We start from the raw sequence: 16,481 nt of genomic DNA, 5'->3' as shown, positions 1-16,481 counted from the left end.
CACAACACACAGGCACATGATCCCATCATGATTCAGCATCACTGACACCAAGAATGGACACAAAAATACCATTATTGAGCATTTTTCCTGCAGTATTATAGACCGTGTACTAAAAAACTAACAGGATTTAATGATTCCTCTGAGTTGAACTGAGTAAAAACATGCAGTATTGATGCTGCAGGGAATAAAATCATGGTTTTATTTATGGCAGCATTATTATTATTATAATTTTTTTTTATTATAGAAAAGCATATGCTTAAGTGCTTTATTCTTCTTATACCACATTTACTTTTTAATTTACATATTGAAAAAAAACACGTTTTATCAATTTGTACTTACATTTAATGTTGTAGAACATTCTGGAAACAAGCCTGATTCTAGTACTACTATGTTACAGCAGCTTCTCCACCAGCCTCTATTTCTCTCTCTTTATTGAATAGGACAAAAAAGCATGGCTCACTGTGTTAGCAAGACACAACAATAATAATAATAATTCCTCTGATTTGATGATGTCAGAAAATATAAAGCAGCAGATTCATCTCTGAATGTTCTGAAGTTCCTTCCTTCCTTCCTTCCTTCCTTCCTTCCTTCCCCAATTTCCTCCCACCAGTACATTCTGCTTCCACAAAGATTCCAGCAAAACAGCCAAACCTCTGCACCCTTCTGCCTAACAGGGAAGTTTAATACTCAAAGTGCTATCTGCCCTCTGTTCCATACAAGAACTCACTGATACACATGACTGGCTAGTGTCTCTGAAAGAAGAGAAGAGAAGGTGTGCCATCCCTCCCACTGTGAGAGTATTTTTATACATATATGCTGGTTTCTTTCCTCAGTACAAAGGCATATATTGGCCAAACAGCAGCTCTAAACTGGACTAAAATTGTGTATGTGGTGTGTGTGTGTGTGTGTGTGTGTGTGTGTGCCCTGTGATGACACCCTGTGCCTCGAATCCCCTGGGATACACTCCAGGTTCCCTGTGATCCTGTGAATATAGATGGATGGACAGACGGACAGATGGATGGATGGATGGATGCATGGATGAATTATTTGATATGTCCACAATATTATAATAAACACTTTACTTCACTATAAACCTATGACTTGCTTTGCAGCCAGAAACCACTGTCAGAGCTGCTGTTATAGAAAATAAATCAACACCTACTGACTAATCAGGATTAAAAATTCAACAGTTCTGCAGTATAACAGATTTATTATAACAGAAATGTTTGCTATAGAAACAGACGAAGATTAATATAAAGCTTTCATCAGTCATTTAAGTCAAGTGAGTCATTTCTTTTTCATTAATAATAACACGATCCTGAACCTTTCATCCATCTACATGTAAGTATCTAGCACTTCTCCAACACAAATGTTTGTCAGCTGCATTTAAACCATTGCTATGAAGATGTAACGTATATCCGCCATAACTGTACTTAATTATTATATAAACACATATGTCAGCTAAAATAACAGATCTGTAATAGACACTTGGTGAAGATTTGTCTCGAGGCTGAGTGAGTGTGCTGTTAGTTCATAACGATAAGTCAGGCTTCTTCATTATTTCTTAAAAAAGACATTAATATGACATAATACTACATATGATCTTTCAACATAGGCATTTCATTCATGAATCATTTACGCAATGCTTATTATGCCTTTATTAAGGCTTTTGCAAGTTAAAAATGTTACCACTCCATACATTTGTCTTTGTTGTGCCATGTTGTGATCTCTGAGCTTTGTCTGACTCGACTCATTATATTGAAGTACTATTACAGCTGTGTCACTTTCCGTGTGCCGCGAGGCAGCCGACCACACACGCTAGCTGATGTTAGGACAGCACAGATGTGTCAGTGATGTCAGCGAGTCAGACAGTGACAGAATTAAAATAGGTTGTTGAGACGAGAGATTGGTATCTCGGTATCCTTTCAAAGTAATGGCAAAAAAATAAAATCAGTTGCATTGCTTACTCTTCTATTGTGATTACGTTAACATATTATAATAGTCTCTTACAATATGAAGCATGTGAAACATTCTTTCTGGGGTTATACTGCAATTAAACAACAAATATATCAAAGCACAGGCTGGTCTGGTTTGCTGTATGGAGCAGCCACAGGAGGTTTAGAACTGGTTATGTAATCATGAGAGAGCATCACCATCCCACCATCTGAGCTTCCTGTAGTGATGCTTTGATCGCATATTCTTCATCAGATCAGATTTTCTGCTCCTAAAGGCCCATTTTAGTTGAACTGATAACAAATGTAAACACCTTTTCCAATAAACTTTAAGTCAATCAGCCAAAATAGACAAAAGAATCGCACTGAAATTGCATTAAAGGATAAATAGTGTTCCATTGTGTTCAAGTGACTTTATATTATAAACGCCAATCGAGGTTAAGATCTGATTTGTCAGGCATTCAGGTTTGTTGACAGAGTGACCAGACACCGATATCCCAGCGTGACCTCATGCCTGTGTTACCTTATGGTGCTCCTTTTCAGTGATGCTGTCACAGCTTGACCTACAGGAGTCCCTGATTGTGCTCTGATTATAATGAGCACAGTGCATTTCAGGATACGATTCATTTCACCACATTTGTCTTTACACTGAGTTTCAGCTATGAAGATTTACATGTACATTCATGGCACAAAGCAGCTTTACAGAAATCTGGAGATTAAATCCGGATCCCTATTGAGCAAAGCTAGAGGCGAGAGTAGCAAGAACAAAAAAGAGCAAAAAATCCTTGAGATCAGATGAGGAAGAAACCTGAAGAGGATTCAAACAGGAGTCCATCCTCTTCTAAATAGTGTGATTAGGAGTCAATACTCTTCCAAAACTGTAAACTATAAAGTTCGGAATGTGTTGAAAAGTACAATCTAAATTCTATAAATATAGTGTAATAGATATATTTGTAGTGTAACTATAAATAAAGTGTCAAGTTATCTATAGAATAATGAATGAGGCTTGGGTCTACAGTTTGAAGCTATTTTAGTTATAAGAGCATGGCTAACTGATTCTCATTGTTAAAAAGTGCAGGATGGAAGCAAGTGTATGAACTGGTACATGATACACAAGCATGATGTAGTCCTGACAAGTGAAAGCTACAAGGCGGGGTTTGATTAACATCCATCTTCATCAGTCTTCATCAGTGACTTATGTAACCTCTCCGGATCCTACTAACACCTGCTCCAAGCAGGTCTCGAACCCGGGTCTCCAGCATGGGAGGCAGGCACTCTAACAAGAAGGCTAAAGACTGCAGGCTCTAGTATCAGTCGCTAGTTCGCCTCCTGAGATCAGGGGAGTGAAGTTTACCTGCACAGCACCTACCGCTGGCCTCCGTTACACTTATATTTCAGAAGACATTTTAATGATTAAACAGGTAAACAACTGACAGATTGAGAGTCTCATTCACATACTAGTGGCTCTGGGGTAAAGCTGGGACTGGAATTCACTTCAGGAGAAATATGAGAACTGGAACAGAATGTTTTACAGCAACAGTGTGTTTAAAAAATAAAATAAAATAAAATAAAAAAAGATTATATTAAATAAAATAATATTAATTAATAAATAAATAAATAAATAATAATAATAATAATAATAATAATAATAATAATAATAATAATAATAATAATAATAATAATAATAATAATAAACACATACGTAGTGATTTGTGAAAACCTGTTGGATGAATTTTCAGGGGTAGGAGGTACAGGTGGTATGTAGGAAGCAGGGTGTAGGGGGCATGGTGTAGGAGTGGAACATCTCTACTTTAAAAACACACATATATTCCACCAAAACAATGTCTGCTTGTTTTTATTTTAATTATTGAATTTTGCCTACGCTATCAACAGTACCTCCCTATATGCCTCATGTTCTTTTAGAAGAACTTGAACATCCACATAGCAGTAGAAACTGCCTAAAACCTCGCTAGCTTTTACCTCAGACAGTTCCTATCACACTGCGAAGATGATGATGATGATGATGTACTTTTTATCAGTTCAGATATAATCAGATCTCAGCTGTCAAAATGTCCTCGATGCTCCTGTGCCACAGTCGAGAATGTAATAAATGCGATTTTCTTCTTTTTTTTCATGTATAGAGCTGACCAGAATTTAAAAAGACTATAGCATTACTTGGCCATGTTGAGCAGCACACAGCACTGCGTGTTCCTTCAACACTGTAGGTGTTAATTGAACTCCGGGGAATTTGCTGTGAAGACACTTCATGCTGATGCATGACTGCTCCCTAATGAAGCTGCTCTGGACTGAGTTCAGTCTAATCCACGTGCCTCAACGCTAGAACAACACTTCTTATTTACCCACAATCCCTCCCTGCTGTTTATTTTAGTTTTCAGGAAAATGTAGTTAGAGAGATTTAACCTTTGCATGGTCTGGATGGTCATATAGATTGAAATGTATCAGATAATAAAGATAAAAGATAATTAAGATATATGTTTATATTGAAATATCTCATAGTCATAGTCAGATTTTGTTGCAGATCCTTGAATTAATATTAACAGAGCCAGAGCTTCTTTTCTGACTCATTATTTTTTAGTGATATTCAATGAGAAGTCTAATATCTACAGCCTCAACACTCCAGAATGCAGCGATACGACATGTTTACGACTCGAATCTTGGCTAGTCAGAGTTCTACGCCGAGCATGATGGCATTGACGGAGGTGTGATTATAAATAAATGTTGAATCTTTGGATCCTGATCTGTTTAATCAGTGCATACAGATACAGAGTCATGAGACTCAAACACACTAAAGTGCTGCTGCATCGTTCTCTTGCAGTCAAATTCAAAATTCATTACAAAATAAATCTTGGATGCTGTTAAAAAGCATTTATTAGCATTTGTTAGGTGTATTCCGGGAGCCAGGGCACCGGACATTGCAGGTAATCTTAGGGTCCTAGGCAAGCACAGGTTCTCCAAGATAGTTTTCCATGTAGGAGCTAATGATATACGCCTTCGTTCAGCGTTCTTTGTTTAACAGAAACATGGATTAAACAAAACGAGTACGTAGCATTAAATGAAGCTTGTCCGCCTGCCTATAGCTATATACATCAATCGCGTCTAACAGGCAAGGGGAGGAGGTGTCGCAGTTATTCATGATAATAAGCTAAGCGCCACACAAAAACCCAGACATCAATTCAACACATTCGAAGTTCTTTATACTAACCTAACGTATGCAAGTACTAATAATAAGTTCACAGAGTCAGTTCCACTAATTGTTATTTACAGACCTCCAGGGCCATACTCTGAATTCCTCAGTGAATTTGGAGATTTTACTTCAAACCTTGTTGTTTCTTTAGACAAAGCATTAATAGTAGGAGACTTCAACATTCATTTTGATAAGCCAGAAGACCCTCTAAGAACAGCAGGTGTGTCCATCTTAGATTCATTAGGTGTTAATCAAAATGTAATAGGACCCACTCATAATGGAGGTCACACTCTGGATCTCATTTTTACATTCGGATTAAATATAGAAAACAGAGTCACTCTTCCACAGTCGGAAGCTATCTCAGATCATGATCTAGTTTCATTTAGAATGCGTCTTAGTCACGAGATGCGCAACTTGCTGCATTACCGTATGAAGCATATATTTACGTCTGCTACTGCAGAGAGATTTACTGATAGTCTCCCAGAATTATCACACATGATTGATTCACCTTCTGACCCTACAGAACTTGAACAGGCGACTGATTACTTGGAGTCATTATTTCGGAACACCCTAGACACTGTAGCTCCACTTAAAAGGAAAAAAATTAAAGACAAGAAACTAGCACCCTGGAACAACGACCAAACACGAGCTTTAAAACAATCAGCTAGGAAACTAGAGCGTAAATGGCGTCAAACTAAATTAGCAGTATTCCAGATTGCATGGAAGGAAAGCCTTCTGAGATACAAAAATTCTCTTAGTGCTGCTAGATCAGCGTATCTCTCTGCCCTAATCGAAGATAACAAAAACAATCCAAAATTTTTATTTAGCACTGTAGCAAAACTAACTAGGAGTAAAACCACTGTAGAAAAGCGCACACCATCTACATTTAGCAGCAATGACTTCATGAATTTTTTCAATGAAAAAATTGACAATATCAGGAAAAAAATTCAGACTATTAATTTAAAACCATATTATTTGATAGATAATCCTTTAGATAATATAACTATTTCTGATCAGAGCTTAGAGTGCTTCACTCCACTTCAAGAGCCTGATCTAATTTCACTAATTTCTTCTTCAAAATCTTCTACCTGCATCCTAGATCCTTTACCCACATCTTTCCTTAAACAGATATTACCAGCAGCTACTGAACCCCTTCTAAAAGTAATTAATTCTTCTCTAAGCACTGGCTATGTACCTAAATCTTTTAAGCTAGCAGTTATCAAACCCTTGATTAAAAAACCGGACCTCGTCCCCGGTCAGCTGTCTAACTACAGACCGATATCAAACCTGCCCTTTATCTCCAAGATCCTAGAAAAGGCTGTAGCACAGCAGTTATGTTCAGACCTGCATAGAAATAACATTTATGAAATGTATCAGTCAGGATTTAGACCTCATCATAGCACAGAGACAGCACTGGTTAAAGTGGTCAATGACCTGTTACTGGCTTCTGACCAGGGTTGTGTCTCCTTACTGGTGTTACTTGATCTTAGTGCAGCTTTTGACACCATTGACCACACTGTTCTACTTGATAGACTAGAACATGTTGTTGGTGTTAAAGGAACAGCCCTCTCCTGGCTCAGGTCTTATTTAACTGACCGTTATCAGTTTGTAGATCTAGATGGTGACTTCTCCATGCATACCAAGGTTATGTTCAGTGTTCCACAAGGTTCTGTCTTAGGCCCACTGCTTTTCTCCCTATATATGTTACCCCTTGGTGCAATTATTTGTAAACATGGTATTAGCTTCCACTGTTATGCAGATGACACACAGCTATATGTTTCAGCTAAATCAGATGAGAGACACCAGCTTATTAAGATAGAATGTGTAAAGGATATTAGACATTGGATGGCCACTAACTTCCTCCTGCTTAATTCGGACAAGACAGAGGTGCTTGTACTAGGACCACAGGCAGTTAGAAGTGAGCTTTCTGATTACAGAGTAACGGTGGATGGTCTTTTGGTTTCATCTTGTCCAGCAGTAAAAGATCTTGGTGTGATTATTGATTCTGGTCTTTCATTCGAAGCTCATGTAGATAATATCACTCGGGTAGCCTTCTTCCATCTTAGGAATATCGCTAAGATAAGAAATATGATGTCACTTCATGATGCAGAAAAATTAGTTCATGCATTTGTTACCTCTAGGTTGGATTATTGTAATGTCTTACTGTCTGGATGTTCCAGTAGGAGCAGGAACAAGCTCCAGTTAGTCCAGAATGCAGCAGCTAGAGTCCTCACCAGAACCAGAAGATATGAACACATCACTCCTATTTTAGCCACACTACATTGGCTCCCAGTCAAATTTCGCATTGATTATAAAATACTGTTAATAACCTATAAAGCACTAAATGGTCTCGCACCGCAGTACCTGAGCGATCTTTTAGTCTTTTATGATCCGCCACGCCTACTCCGATCAAAAGGTGCTGTGTACCTCAAGTAGCAAAGGCTACAGCAGGGGGCAGAGCTTTCTCTTTTAAAGCCCCACAGTTATGGAACAGCCTTCCAATTAGTGTTGGGGATTCAGACACAGTCTCAAAGTTTAAGTCTAGGCTGAAGACACAGTCTTCAGTCTACAGTCTTGTTTAGTCGAGCTTTTAATGTATAGTTTTCTTAGGTAAAGGAGCAGATCTGGAAGGTTCATGGTCATAGAGTGTTTGGTGTACTGGGTGTACTGTGTTTGGATGCTGTCATCTTACCACCCTCACAAGTCGCTCAGGTTTGCTGACTGTGAAGTGGTTGGATGCTTTATGTCCCGGGAAGCCTTCATGTCTGTGACCTTCTGGCTCTCCCTTTTAGTTATGATGTCATAGCTAGTCTTGCTGGAGTCCCTGCCTGCACTTTACACATAATTCTACTTTGTCTTTAAGCATCACATGATCAGAAACTTAATATCTTTCTCTCTCTACCTTCTCTGTGGAGCTATACACCCCACTCCTGAGCTCCCAGTGTTTGCCAGTTTCCAGTGTGACCACTGCCCTACCCCTGGTCGGAGTCTCGCCGCGTGATGGTGCCCACTGGTGCTGTGGATGGATCTGTGTGGACCAGGAGACAGCCATGGACAGAACCACTTGGGGACTTTCACACCATCACAGATCTGCCATTTCATCTGTCAGCCCGTGACAGCAAAGAACTAGTGTTTATAATGACCTTAGAAACTACAATGACCTAATAGTTCCTCATGGGTCATTGATTTCTGTTGTAGAAAGGACATTAATTAGCTACAGTTACATTATTTTCTGTTTAGTGTCACCCAAATGAGGATGGGTTCCCTTCTGAGCCTGGTTCCTCTCAAGGTTTCTTCCTTTCCATCCCAGGGAGTTTTTCCTTGCCACCGTCGCCACAGGCTTGCTCATTAGGGATAAAATAAAATAGTCTAACTATAGAATTTAATAATTTATTCTTAATTCTAGTTAATTAGTTATTTTTTATTATTATTTTTCATTTTCCCCTCCCCTTTCTCTGTTTTCTTCTTTTAGAAAGCTGCTTTGAGACAATGTTCATTGTAAAAGGCGCTATACAAAATAAACTGAATTGAATTGAATCGAATACTCGAGATTAATATCCGAGTTGCTCAGGGTGGATTTTTTTTGCTGTGATAAACCTATTAATGTTATATGGCTTTTATAAAGTGATGCTATTATAAACTGATCCCAACAAAGTCAACAAATGAGAAGCTTCTCAAGGCTGGTGTTGTGAAGGAACTCTAGGGAAGAACATCAATAATGGAACAGTACACCCCCCCCCCCCCCCCCCGCAGTCATTTCTGTACTATCTATGAGCCTTTCTATTAATAAATTGTACTTATGAATAATTTAATCAGGAGGGGGAGCCAGATGCTAGTGCACAAGTTCTTTTATAGTGCTTTTATTGCCCTCTAGTGAAAATGAGGGGGAAAAAAACATAATGAGGCTCAAACCTTCATGATAGAATTTGTTGTTTATTTGCTTCATTTTTTGTAACATGTAATCTTAAAATAAAAGGTTGTTTTTATTGCAAATCTACAGTCATAGAATTTACAAAATCCTAATTTTTCATGTTTGCTTTTCTCTCTTAAGGACGGCTCTGATATGGCCAGCTCGGAAATGGAAAAGAGAGGAAACCGAGCCTTTCTCTGGCCATGAATGCTGAGGAGATCACTGAGTCATCTGCGCTCTTCTCAGCAAAACATTATAAAGCCAGGCGTTTAAAGAAAAGCAGACAAGCTGCGTAAAGACTCGGACACTCGGCCTGTCTGTTTTTGTCCGGTCTGACTCTATACAATTAGATTTAATTAACCCATCAACACCTCCGGGTCTTAAGTTTAGCTCTGAAACAAGCCCCATGTGCTGGGATACTTGATGAGCGATGAAGCTTTTCCAAGATGGAAGATCATTCACGCTCTGTCTCTGCAATGAAAAACAGGCATGTGGTCAGAGTACATACTGGTGAGATATTTAGAAATCCTCTGGTAACTCTAATACCTTAATGTGAACCAGATTTGGAAGGAAAGGAAATGACAACTATCACAATTTGGTAGGGAAAAAAAGTCATTTTCTGTATATGCTTCATTAAAAGAAAAAAAAGAAGAAGAAAAGATCCTTCCTAATTGGCCCTGGTGGTTGAATTCCCATTTGCTGCATCTGTTGAATTCATGATGGTTTTAAATGTGGTGTGGAGAAATCAGTGACTCTGTCCTCTCTCTCATGGATCCCTGATCCAAACAATGTGGCTGGATTTAAAGAGCAAAGACAAAACCTCATCGGAGGAAAATAAAACAAGACTAAAAAAAGGGAATTGTTGCATTTTTTTCATGCCTCCACCGCAGGCTGCGCTTCACTCGTCCTTATTTTAGACTGACTTTGGCATGGAGATCTAAATTTACAGTATAAAAAAAGTTCTTTTCAGATCAAATATAGCAGCCCAGCTCTTCTCTACCTCTACTATCTGTAATTTGTCAAGTTTTGGCAAAGGTCAGACAGTGACACATGAAAAGAATGCCCGCTCTCATGAGGTCCATCTAGAGGAACGTGTGTGCTGCTGAGGTCATGGTAGATTTGTGTCATTCTAATGAGTCAGCATGGGTGTGGTCATGTTCACGGCTCGTTAAAACACATGGGTAAGTTCTCCTTGGTAACAGAATGGCCTAGTGACAGTGGCTGGACGGATGAAGCTGAGCCGGCAAATAGCCATACCAGGGGTGGACGGGTTCACTGGAGGATTCCAGAGAGACGGATCACCGAGGATCTGGCAAATTGTACTTTTCTTCATTGTATTTTAAAAAGATTTTGTTATTAAACGGAACTACCAGGATTTTAAGGGCTCGAGTAAGTCTTGGCTTAGGTTGTGACATTTTGAAAGCAAGCGAGAGCACACACACACACACACACACACACACACAGAATGAGAAATGCAATGTCGGAAAGTTTACGTACATTTTATTCTTTCGTAACAAAGCCTCCGACATGTAAAGGACATTCAACCGGACCACACGTTCATGGCGTTAATACATCTTTACTGTATATCAGAACAGAAGGAGGATTTTATCTGTCAAACTCACAGATACATACAAAAGAGTCATTTTTTAAGGCACTGGCCAACAGATATGTATGAAAGGGATTAGAAAACGAATTAATTGATTTGGCAGAGCAATACAGATTAGTGCTTTTGTTTATTCCCTTATGCTCCAATACTGTTAATCTGTACGTCACTGTACATGATTATCACATTTGAGCATTTCCTCATTTGGTTGTGACTCAAAAAAAAAAAAAAAAATAGAAAAGAAAAGAAAAAAGTGCTGGCCCTGGTCACAAGGCCATGTCAAAACATCACGACAAAAATCGTTTCTGTTCCCTTATTTTCACCTGTTAGGGAGCCAAAGGAAAATAAATCTACAAAACAGTTTGGTCGCTCGGAAATCACACAATTAAAAAAATAGTATTTGACGCATAAAAAGCACTAATCAGGTATATCAAGGCAGCAATATACTGAAATCAGGCAGCCTGTGAACTGGACTGGAACAAGACTGCGGTGCTTTAAGTAGAAAACATTTTATAACATTATATGGCAAAGCGATTTCTTTGCATAGTCGGTCGATTCGATTTTGCAGTTAATACTGACAGGAAGTTTCTTCTTCCACTTGTACATACCATATTTGGTCTAAAAATCCTAAAACGCTACATACCCAACTGCTAATTGATCATCCGCTGCTGTCTGGAAATGACCACGACAAACTGGTAGGCAAAAGTATAAAAGACTATAAAACTGCAATATGCACAATATGTATTTCAACAGTACCTCTAATCACATGGAAGGTCATACACAACATATGGAACAATTAAATGCAAATACAATAATACTATACACGTAAAAGGATAAGCGATGCTCTTCGGCGAGAATACTCCACGAGTGGTTTAGCTACATCCGTGTTGAAACGCTGATGAGATACTAGAGATGTTTTTGAGAACAAAAAAAAAAGGCACTTGATGGGATTCGACCTTGTGAGGATGACCGGCAACATTCACAGCTTTACATGCGTATACGCTGACCAGACTATGAATCTCGTACCCTTGCTGCTGCAATGTCACATAAGGAAGCTACAGTTAGCGTGAATCTGATAAAACACACACAACTGTACTCTTATTTTTCTTATTTTAAAGGAAAAAAAGTGGTGAAAGGCAGAAAAAGAGGTAGTTAAAACAGCTGGATGGAAGTGTTGCATAAGTAATGCTCAGGATTTGATCAAATGTTCACACGGAGGGTGTGAGAGTGTGTTTCAGGCTTCGGGAGAGGTGTGCGAGGGACGCAAAGGCGGCAACAATGCTAACGTGAACGTTTTAGAAGTTAGAGAGAAAACAAACAAACAAAGAAACAAACAAGACGATGCTGGTGGACGAGTCGGATATTTTCAATAAGTGGAAAAGCTTGGTGTGAGTGATGCTTAATCATAAGCAGCTTCTACAATTTTTCCCAAATCAATGTTACCACAATCGAAGAGGCTCATGGATGAGAAATCCACGATTTCTAAGAATTCACAGGTAAAATTTCAAAAACTCAAAACAAAACAAAAGTAACCACTACCGAGGGTCAGCACAGGTTAACTACTGGCATGATTTCCACTTCAGAAATTCCCACTCAGAGATTTCCATTCCCAAATCAACGTTTTCGGGCAACACCAAAATCGCCATAGCGATAAAAGGCACAAAAAGTCTTAAATGCTTTGGCTAAACTGGCTAAAGTCGGCATTTCTGACCAATCCTCTCTACTTCTTACTCTTATTCCTGTTTATATCCTTCTGCAATATTTTTAAATGAACTTAATTGGAAACATTTTTCAAAATTTAAATAAATAAGTAATTTAAGCCAATATTAAATTGCATTTGTCTTTTATACGGTTGCTAAATTCATGCTAAATACGTTGCTGGAACATGACATCATAAAGAATGACTCAATGAACCAAAATACTCTACAAAATAAGACAATGCTGTTGGAAAGAGACATACTGTGTTTGATTACTGAGTACAAAGAGATTTTAGTTGTTGTTGTTGTTCCTAGTCCCGACACACACACCTCTAACCTGTGGTTTGTTGATGACGATCTCTGATTGTAGTTAGGGTCTTTGTCCTTGTGGGAGCTAAAAAATATCTCTTAGAACGTCTCTTATATCTCGAACGAATGAAACTGATGAGTAAAAGATCAGAGTTCCAATACATCGTGATTAAAAAGGCTGGAAAATAAAAAAAGGGACCTGCAGGGTCTTAATCGAAACCTTATAAGTGCTATATACGCTCCATGCACATCTTGTAGGGCAGATCAGAGAGGAATCAGCCCACAGGCAAAGTATTTTAGTACTCTTAAAGTGCAAAGAATTAGTATGACACAAATCTAAAACAAGGATATAAATAAAAAAAATATGAACTAAGTACACAGATAGCTCCTTATACAACAGCAGTGCAGGAGCTTTACGAATCCTTCAGCATTCCCTTCTTCAATTCCACACGAGTACCATACTGCATAGAGTACCATATTGTACATAATAATCAACATTTACACCAGTCCTCCAAACTCAACCTCCTTTCCAAAGACATTCTTTGTGTGGGTTTTTTTTTGGCACTGATTCCTAGGGTTTGGTCCAGTATTGTTTATTAAGGCATCAGGAATGGCTTTGTGCAGTTAAGGCTGTCTGTGTATCAGTAACAGTAACAGACGGGCAGATGAAACCAGGGCTCACCAGCGCCCACTCACGCTGGCGATGTCCGCATGGTACTGACGAGGCAGACGGCCGCTGGCGCCACCCTCCAGGAACGAGGACCGGATGTTTGGCGGCTCGAAGAGTTTCCTTCGGTTCTTGTTCAGGTCTGTAAAACAGCAGAAACATTACTGTCCCTTATAGATATGTCCATTTAAACACTGCAAGAGTTGTGTTCATTTTTCTTAATTATTGACTTACAGCTATATGTGTTTTGGTAATATTTGGTGTCTGTTAAGTGACAAGTCTGTAACAGTCTGCTGAGACAAAATAATTTTCCTCAGGGATCAATAAAGTGCTCTCTCTCTCTCTCTATTATACACCGTTGCTCTTCAGAGAGCATTTAAACAGGCTTGATGGATTCACAGCTTCATGAAATGTATTCTTTTTTCTCATAGACAACGCAGTAAGTGAAGGAAGATGCTCTTCTCTCAGCCCATGATTCCATCAACCCAGACTACACTACATTTTTGACTGGCTCAAGACCTCAGCAAGAGAAATAAACACTGGCCCACAGGCATTTCCTGTCCTCAACACAAATTGGCCTTGTCCTCTCTGTACCTCCAAGTGCTGGAATTCACAAGGATGTCAGCATTGCCCAAAGAGAACAAGAATTAACACAGAAAAAAAAGGGATACTGAGCTATTGTCAGAACCAGACTCTATATTTTAATCCCTTGGGGGAACTTCGGCATCAAAGGAAACAACCGTGACGAATTGTAGAAAAGCGTTATTGTTATTTGATTGTGGGTGTTTTGCCGCAACCTTTTTGTTCAAACTGGATTGCAATCGTTTGTGCAATTTAGATTGAAACCAAAGACTGGCAGACATGGGAACTAACTCGAACCGGGTCACATTCTAGTCTGATCACACGGAGCCTGCAACAACTGACAGCTCCATCCACACATTCATTCATCTGCTCGTTTTTTTTGTTTTTTTAAATCAGTTAGGAAAGTAAAAGCAAAGACGTACCTGAGATGGCCAGGAGCATTTTCCGGCGTGCTCCAAATGTGGTGATGCCCAGCTCCTTCAGGTCCTGATCGGTCAGAGTGAGGAACGTCTGCAGGTCAATCTGTCAGGCAGAAGAAATGGAGCTGAAAAATCTTGAAAAGTCTAACACACAGTTCAGAGTTTGGATTCTCGAGCTCTTAAGGCGGAGGTTTCAATTTCAGCATCTCAAATGGGTCCAAGTTTTTGTAGACTCTCATTAGAAACACAGTCTGATTATTTAATAAATAAATCTATTAAATATGAGATATATTTGGGTCAGTACCTCCTGCTGCTGGAAGACGTCGGTGTACTTCCCGAGGCCCAGCTTGCTGAAGAGCTCCGGCAGGTCAGATCCTTTCAGAGAGGTGCTGAGGTTACAGCCGTTACTCCCGGTCACTGACGAGATGCAGTCCATGTAGTTGCTGCTGCTCAAATAGTGTTCCACTACAAGAGAGTGAAAGGAACTGCTCTATTCAGTGTTTTCTTATCACTGACTGACCCAAAGATCTATTCCAGATACATCAACAGTCTTGTAGAAAGATCTCTACTGCATTTCTGACCAGCTTACCCGACTTGTTCTGCTTCCTCTTGGGACTGATAGGTGTTGGGAAATCGCTGTGTTTCGGGAGCCCGCTCCCATTTCTCTCCCTCCAGTTGTCCGAGTCGCTGCCACTTCCCACTCCTTCCCTGCTGTTGGAGCGTGACAGCGATAGCGGAGATCCCTGCCATGACACATAGCTCCATCACTACGGTTCACTGTAGCCACAAGCTGCCCTAAACCAGCTTGTAAAAACACCTGAAAGATTTGCCTTGACTCAAAATTCCAGGATCAAGTATCAACTGTCTCACAGGAACTGGAACTGATACACAGCCTCTTCATTTCCTCATCACTGCCTAATAAACGCTCTCAAACAGGTTCCTAAATATTCTCATCACTTTCTGCACAGCTCATTAACTAATGCTGGATCTGATGGTAGGGAAAACTAAAGAATTCTGGATTTGGGAAACTGACCTGACATAAGCAAGTTTAAATTCCTCCAACTAAGATCTAGACAATCCCAGTGAACCCTAGAACATGATGGTGAAGATACAGCTGCTGTTCTCACCTCATACGTTGTGGACATGGTCGGCTTGTAGGACACATGGTTGGCCCTGCGCAGCTCCTTGATGGTTTCCGCAGGCATGGACTTGGAGAAACCCAGGCCGCTCCACGTGTTGGTCGGCGTTCGCACCTCCGTCACTACCGGCTTCTTCAGCATGGCTGAAAACGCATTGAATCACAAAATCTTACTTACCATAAATTCAAACATACATACTACTTTTATAGACGCGTCCTAAATCAGTCAATCAAAATCAGAACCTTGGCTAAGACACGCTCTATTCATGATAATAGTTCATAATCTGGCAGTGTTAATGCATGACCAGAACACGGACCAGAAAGTGCTTATTAGGAACTTGTTTATTGTAACAGGATGTTTATTGTAAATTGAACCAAGGCTGTAATGACATGCTGAACACTGCCAGATCTTCTGCCCTTGGAAAATCAGCAGTTCTATTCTTCTGGCATGGAGGATTAAACATATCAGGCTACCTCATTTTGTTATTCTGCACATGAACATTAATTCGTCCCTTCATCATCGGTAACCGCTTGATCCTGATCAGCGCTGCATTGGACCTGACGCCTATCACCCTGAATTGTATGCCTGTCCATCTCAGGGCACCGTGACCACACACTCATACACACCTAGAGGCAATTTCAAGTCGCCAGCCTAACTACTGGCATGGTTTTGGACAGAAGGAGAAAACCGCAGACAGGAAATCAGGGATGAACAGAATACTTTCGAATGTGAAATTAATTCAAAGACTTTCGAAATTAAGTTTGTCTTCCACATACCTTTGGTTGCCAGCAACTTCTTCTGCTCATAATCAAAGGCCTGGAGAAAAAAAGAAGAAGAAGAGAGAAACAGAGCATGTTTAGGGTATGTGGGGAAGAAGATGGTTGTCCTATATCGCCTGTCAACTTGCTTTACAGAGAAGCAAAGGCACAAGCTAAACACTGCCTCAATCTGTCAGAAGTATTTACTATATACTAATGAACAGACTTATGTTTACAGTA

General features: G+C 39.6%; 1 protein-coding gene across 1 annotated transcript in view; it reads right to left on the bottom strand.

Moving 5' to 3' along the window:
- Positions 1-10,550: 10,550 nt before the first annotated feature.
- Positions 10,551-16,481, bottom strand: part of LOC131363494 (protein bicaudal C homolog 1-like) — a 79,312-nt gene continuing 73,381 nt past the window's right edge. Inside the window, exons 16-21 of the mRNA XM_058406073.1 lie at positions 16,260-16,299; positions 15,472-15,626; positions 14,934-15,087; positions 14,649-14,809; positions 14,348-14,447; positions 10,551-13,485 (exon numbers count right to left, since the gene is read on the bottom strand). Of these exons, the coding sequence (XP_058262056.1) occupies positions 13,355-13,485; positions 14,348-14,447; positions 14,649-14,809; positions 14,934-15,087; positions 15,472-15,626; positions 16,260-16,299 (741 nt within the window). The 3' untranslated portion in view covers positions 10,551-13,354. The remainder of the gene's footprint in view (positions 13,486-14,347; positions 14,448-14,648; positions 14,810-14,933; positions 15,088-15,471; positions 15,627-16,259; positions 16,300-16,481) is intronic.

This window comes from Hemibagrus wyckioides, linkage group LG13 (assembly GCF_019097595.1).
Source record: "Hemibagrus wyckioides isolate EC202008001 linkage group LG13, SWU_Hwy_1.0, whole genome shotgun sequence".
NCBI lineage: Eukaryota > Metazoa > Chordata > Actinopteri > Siluriformes > Bagridae > Hemibagrus > Hemibagrus wyckioides.
Note: the sequence above shows the minus strand (reverse complement) of the source record. Positions and strands in the feature narration are given on the sequence as shown.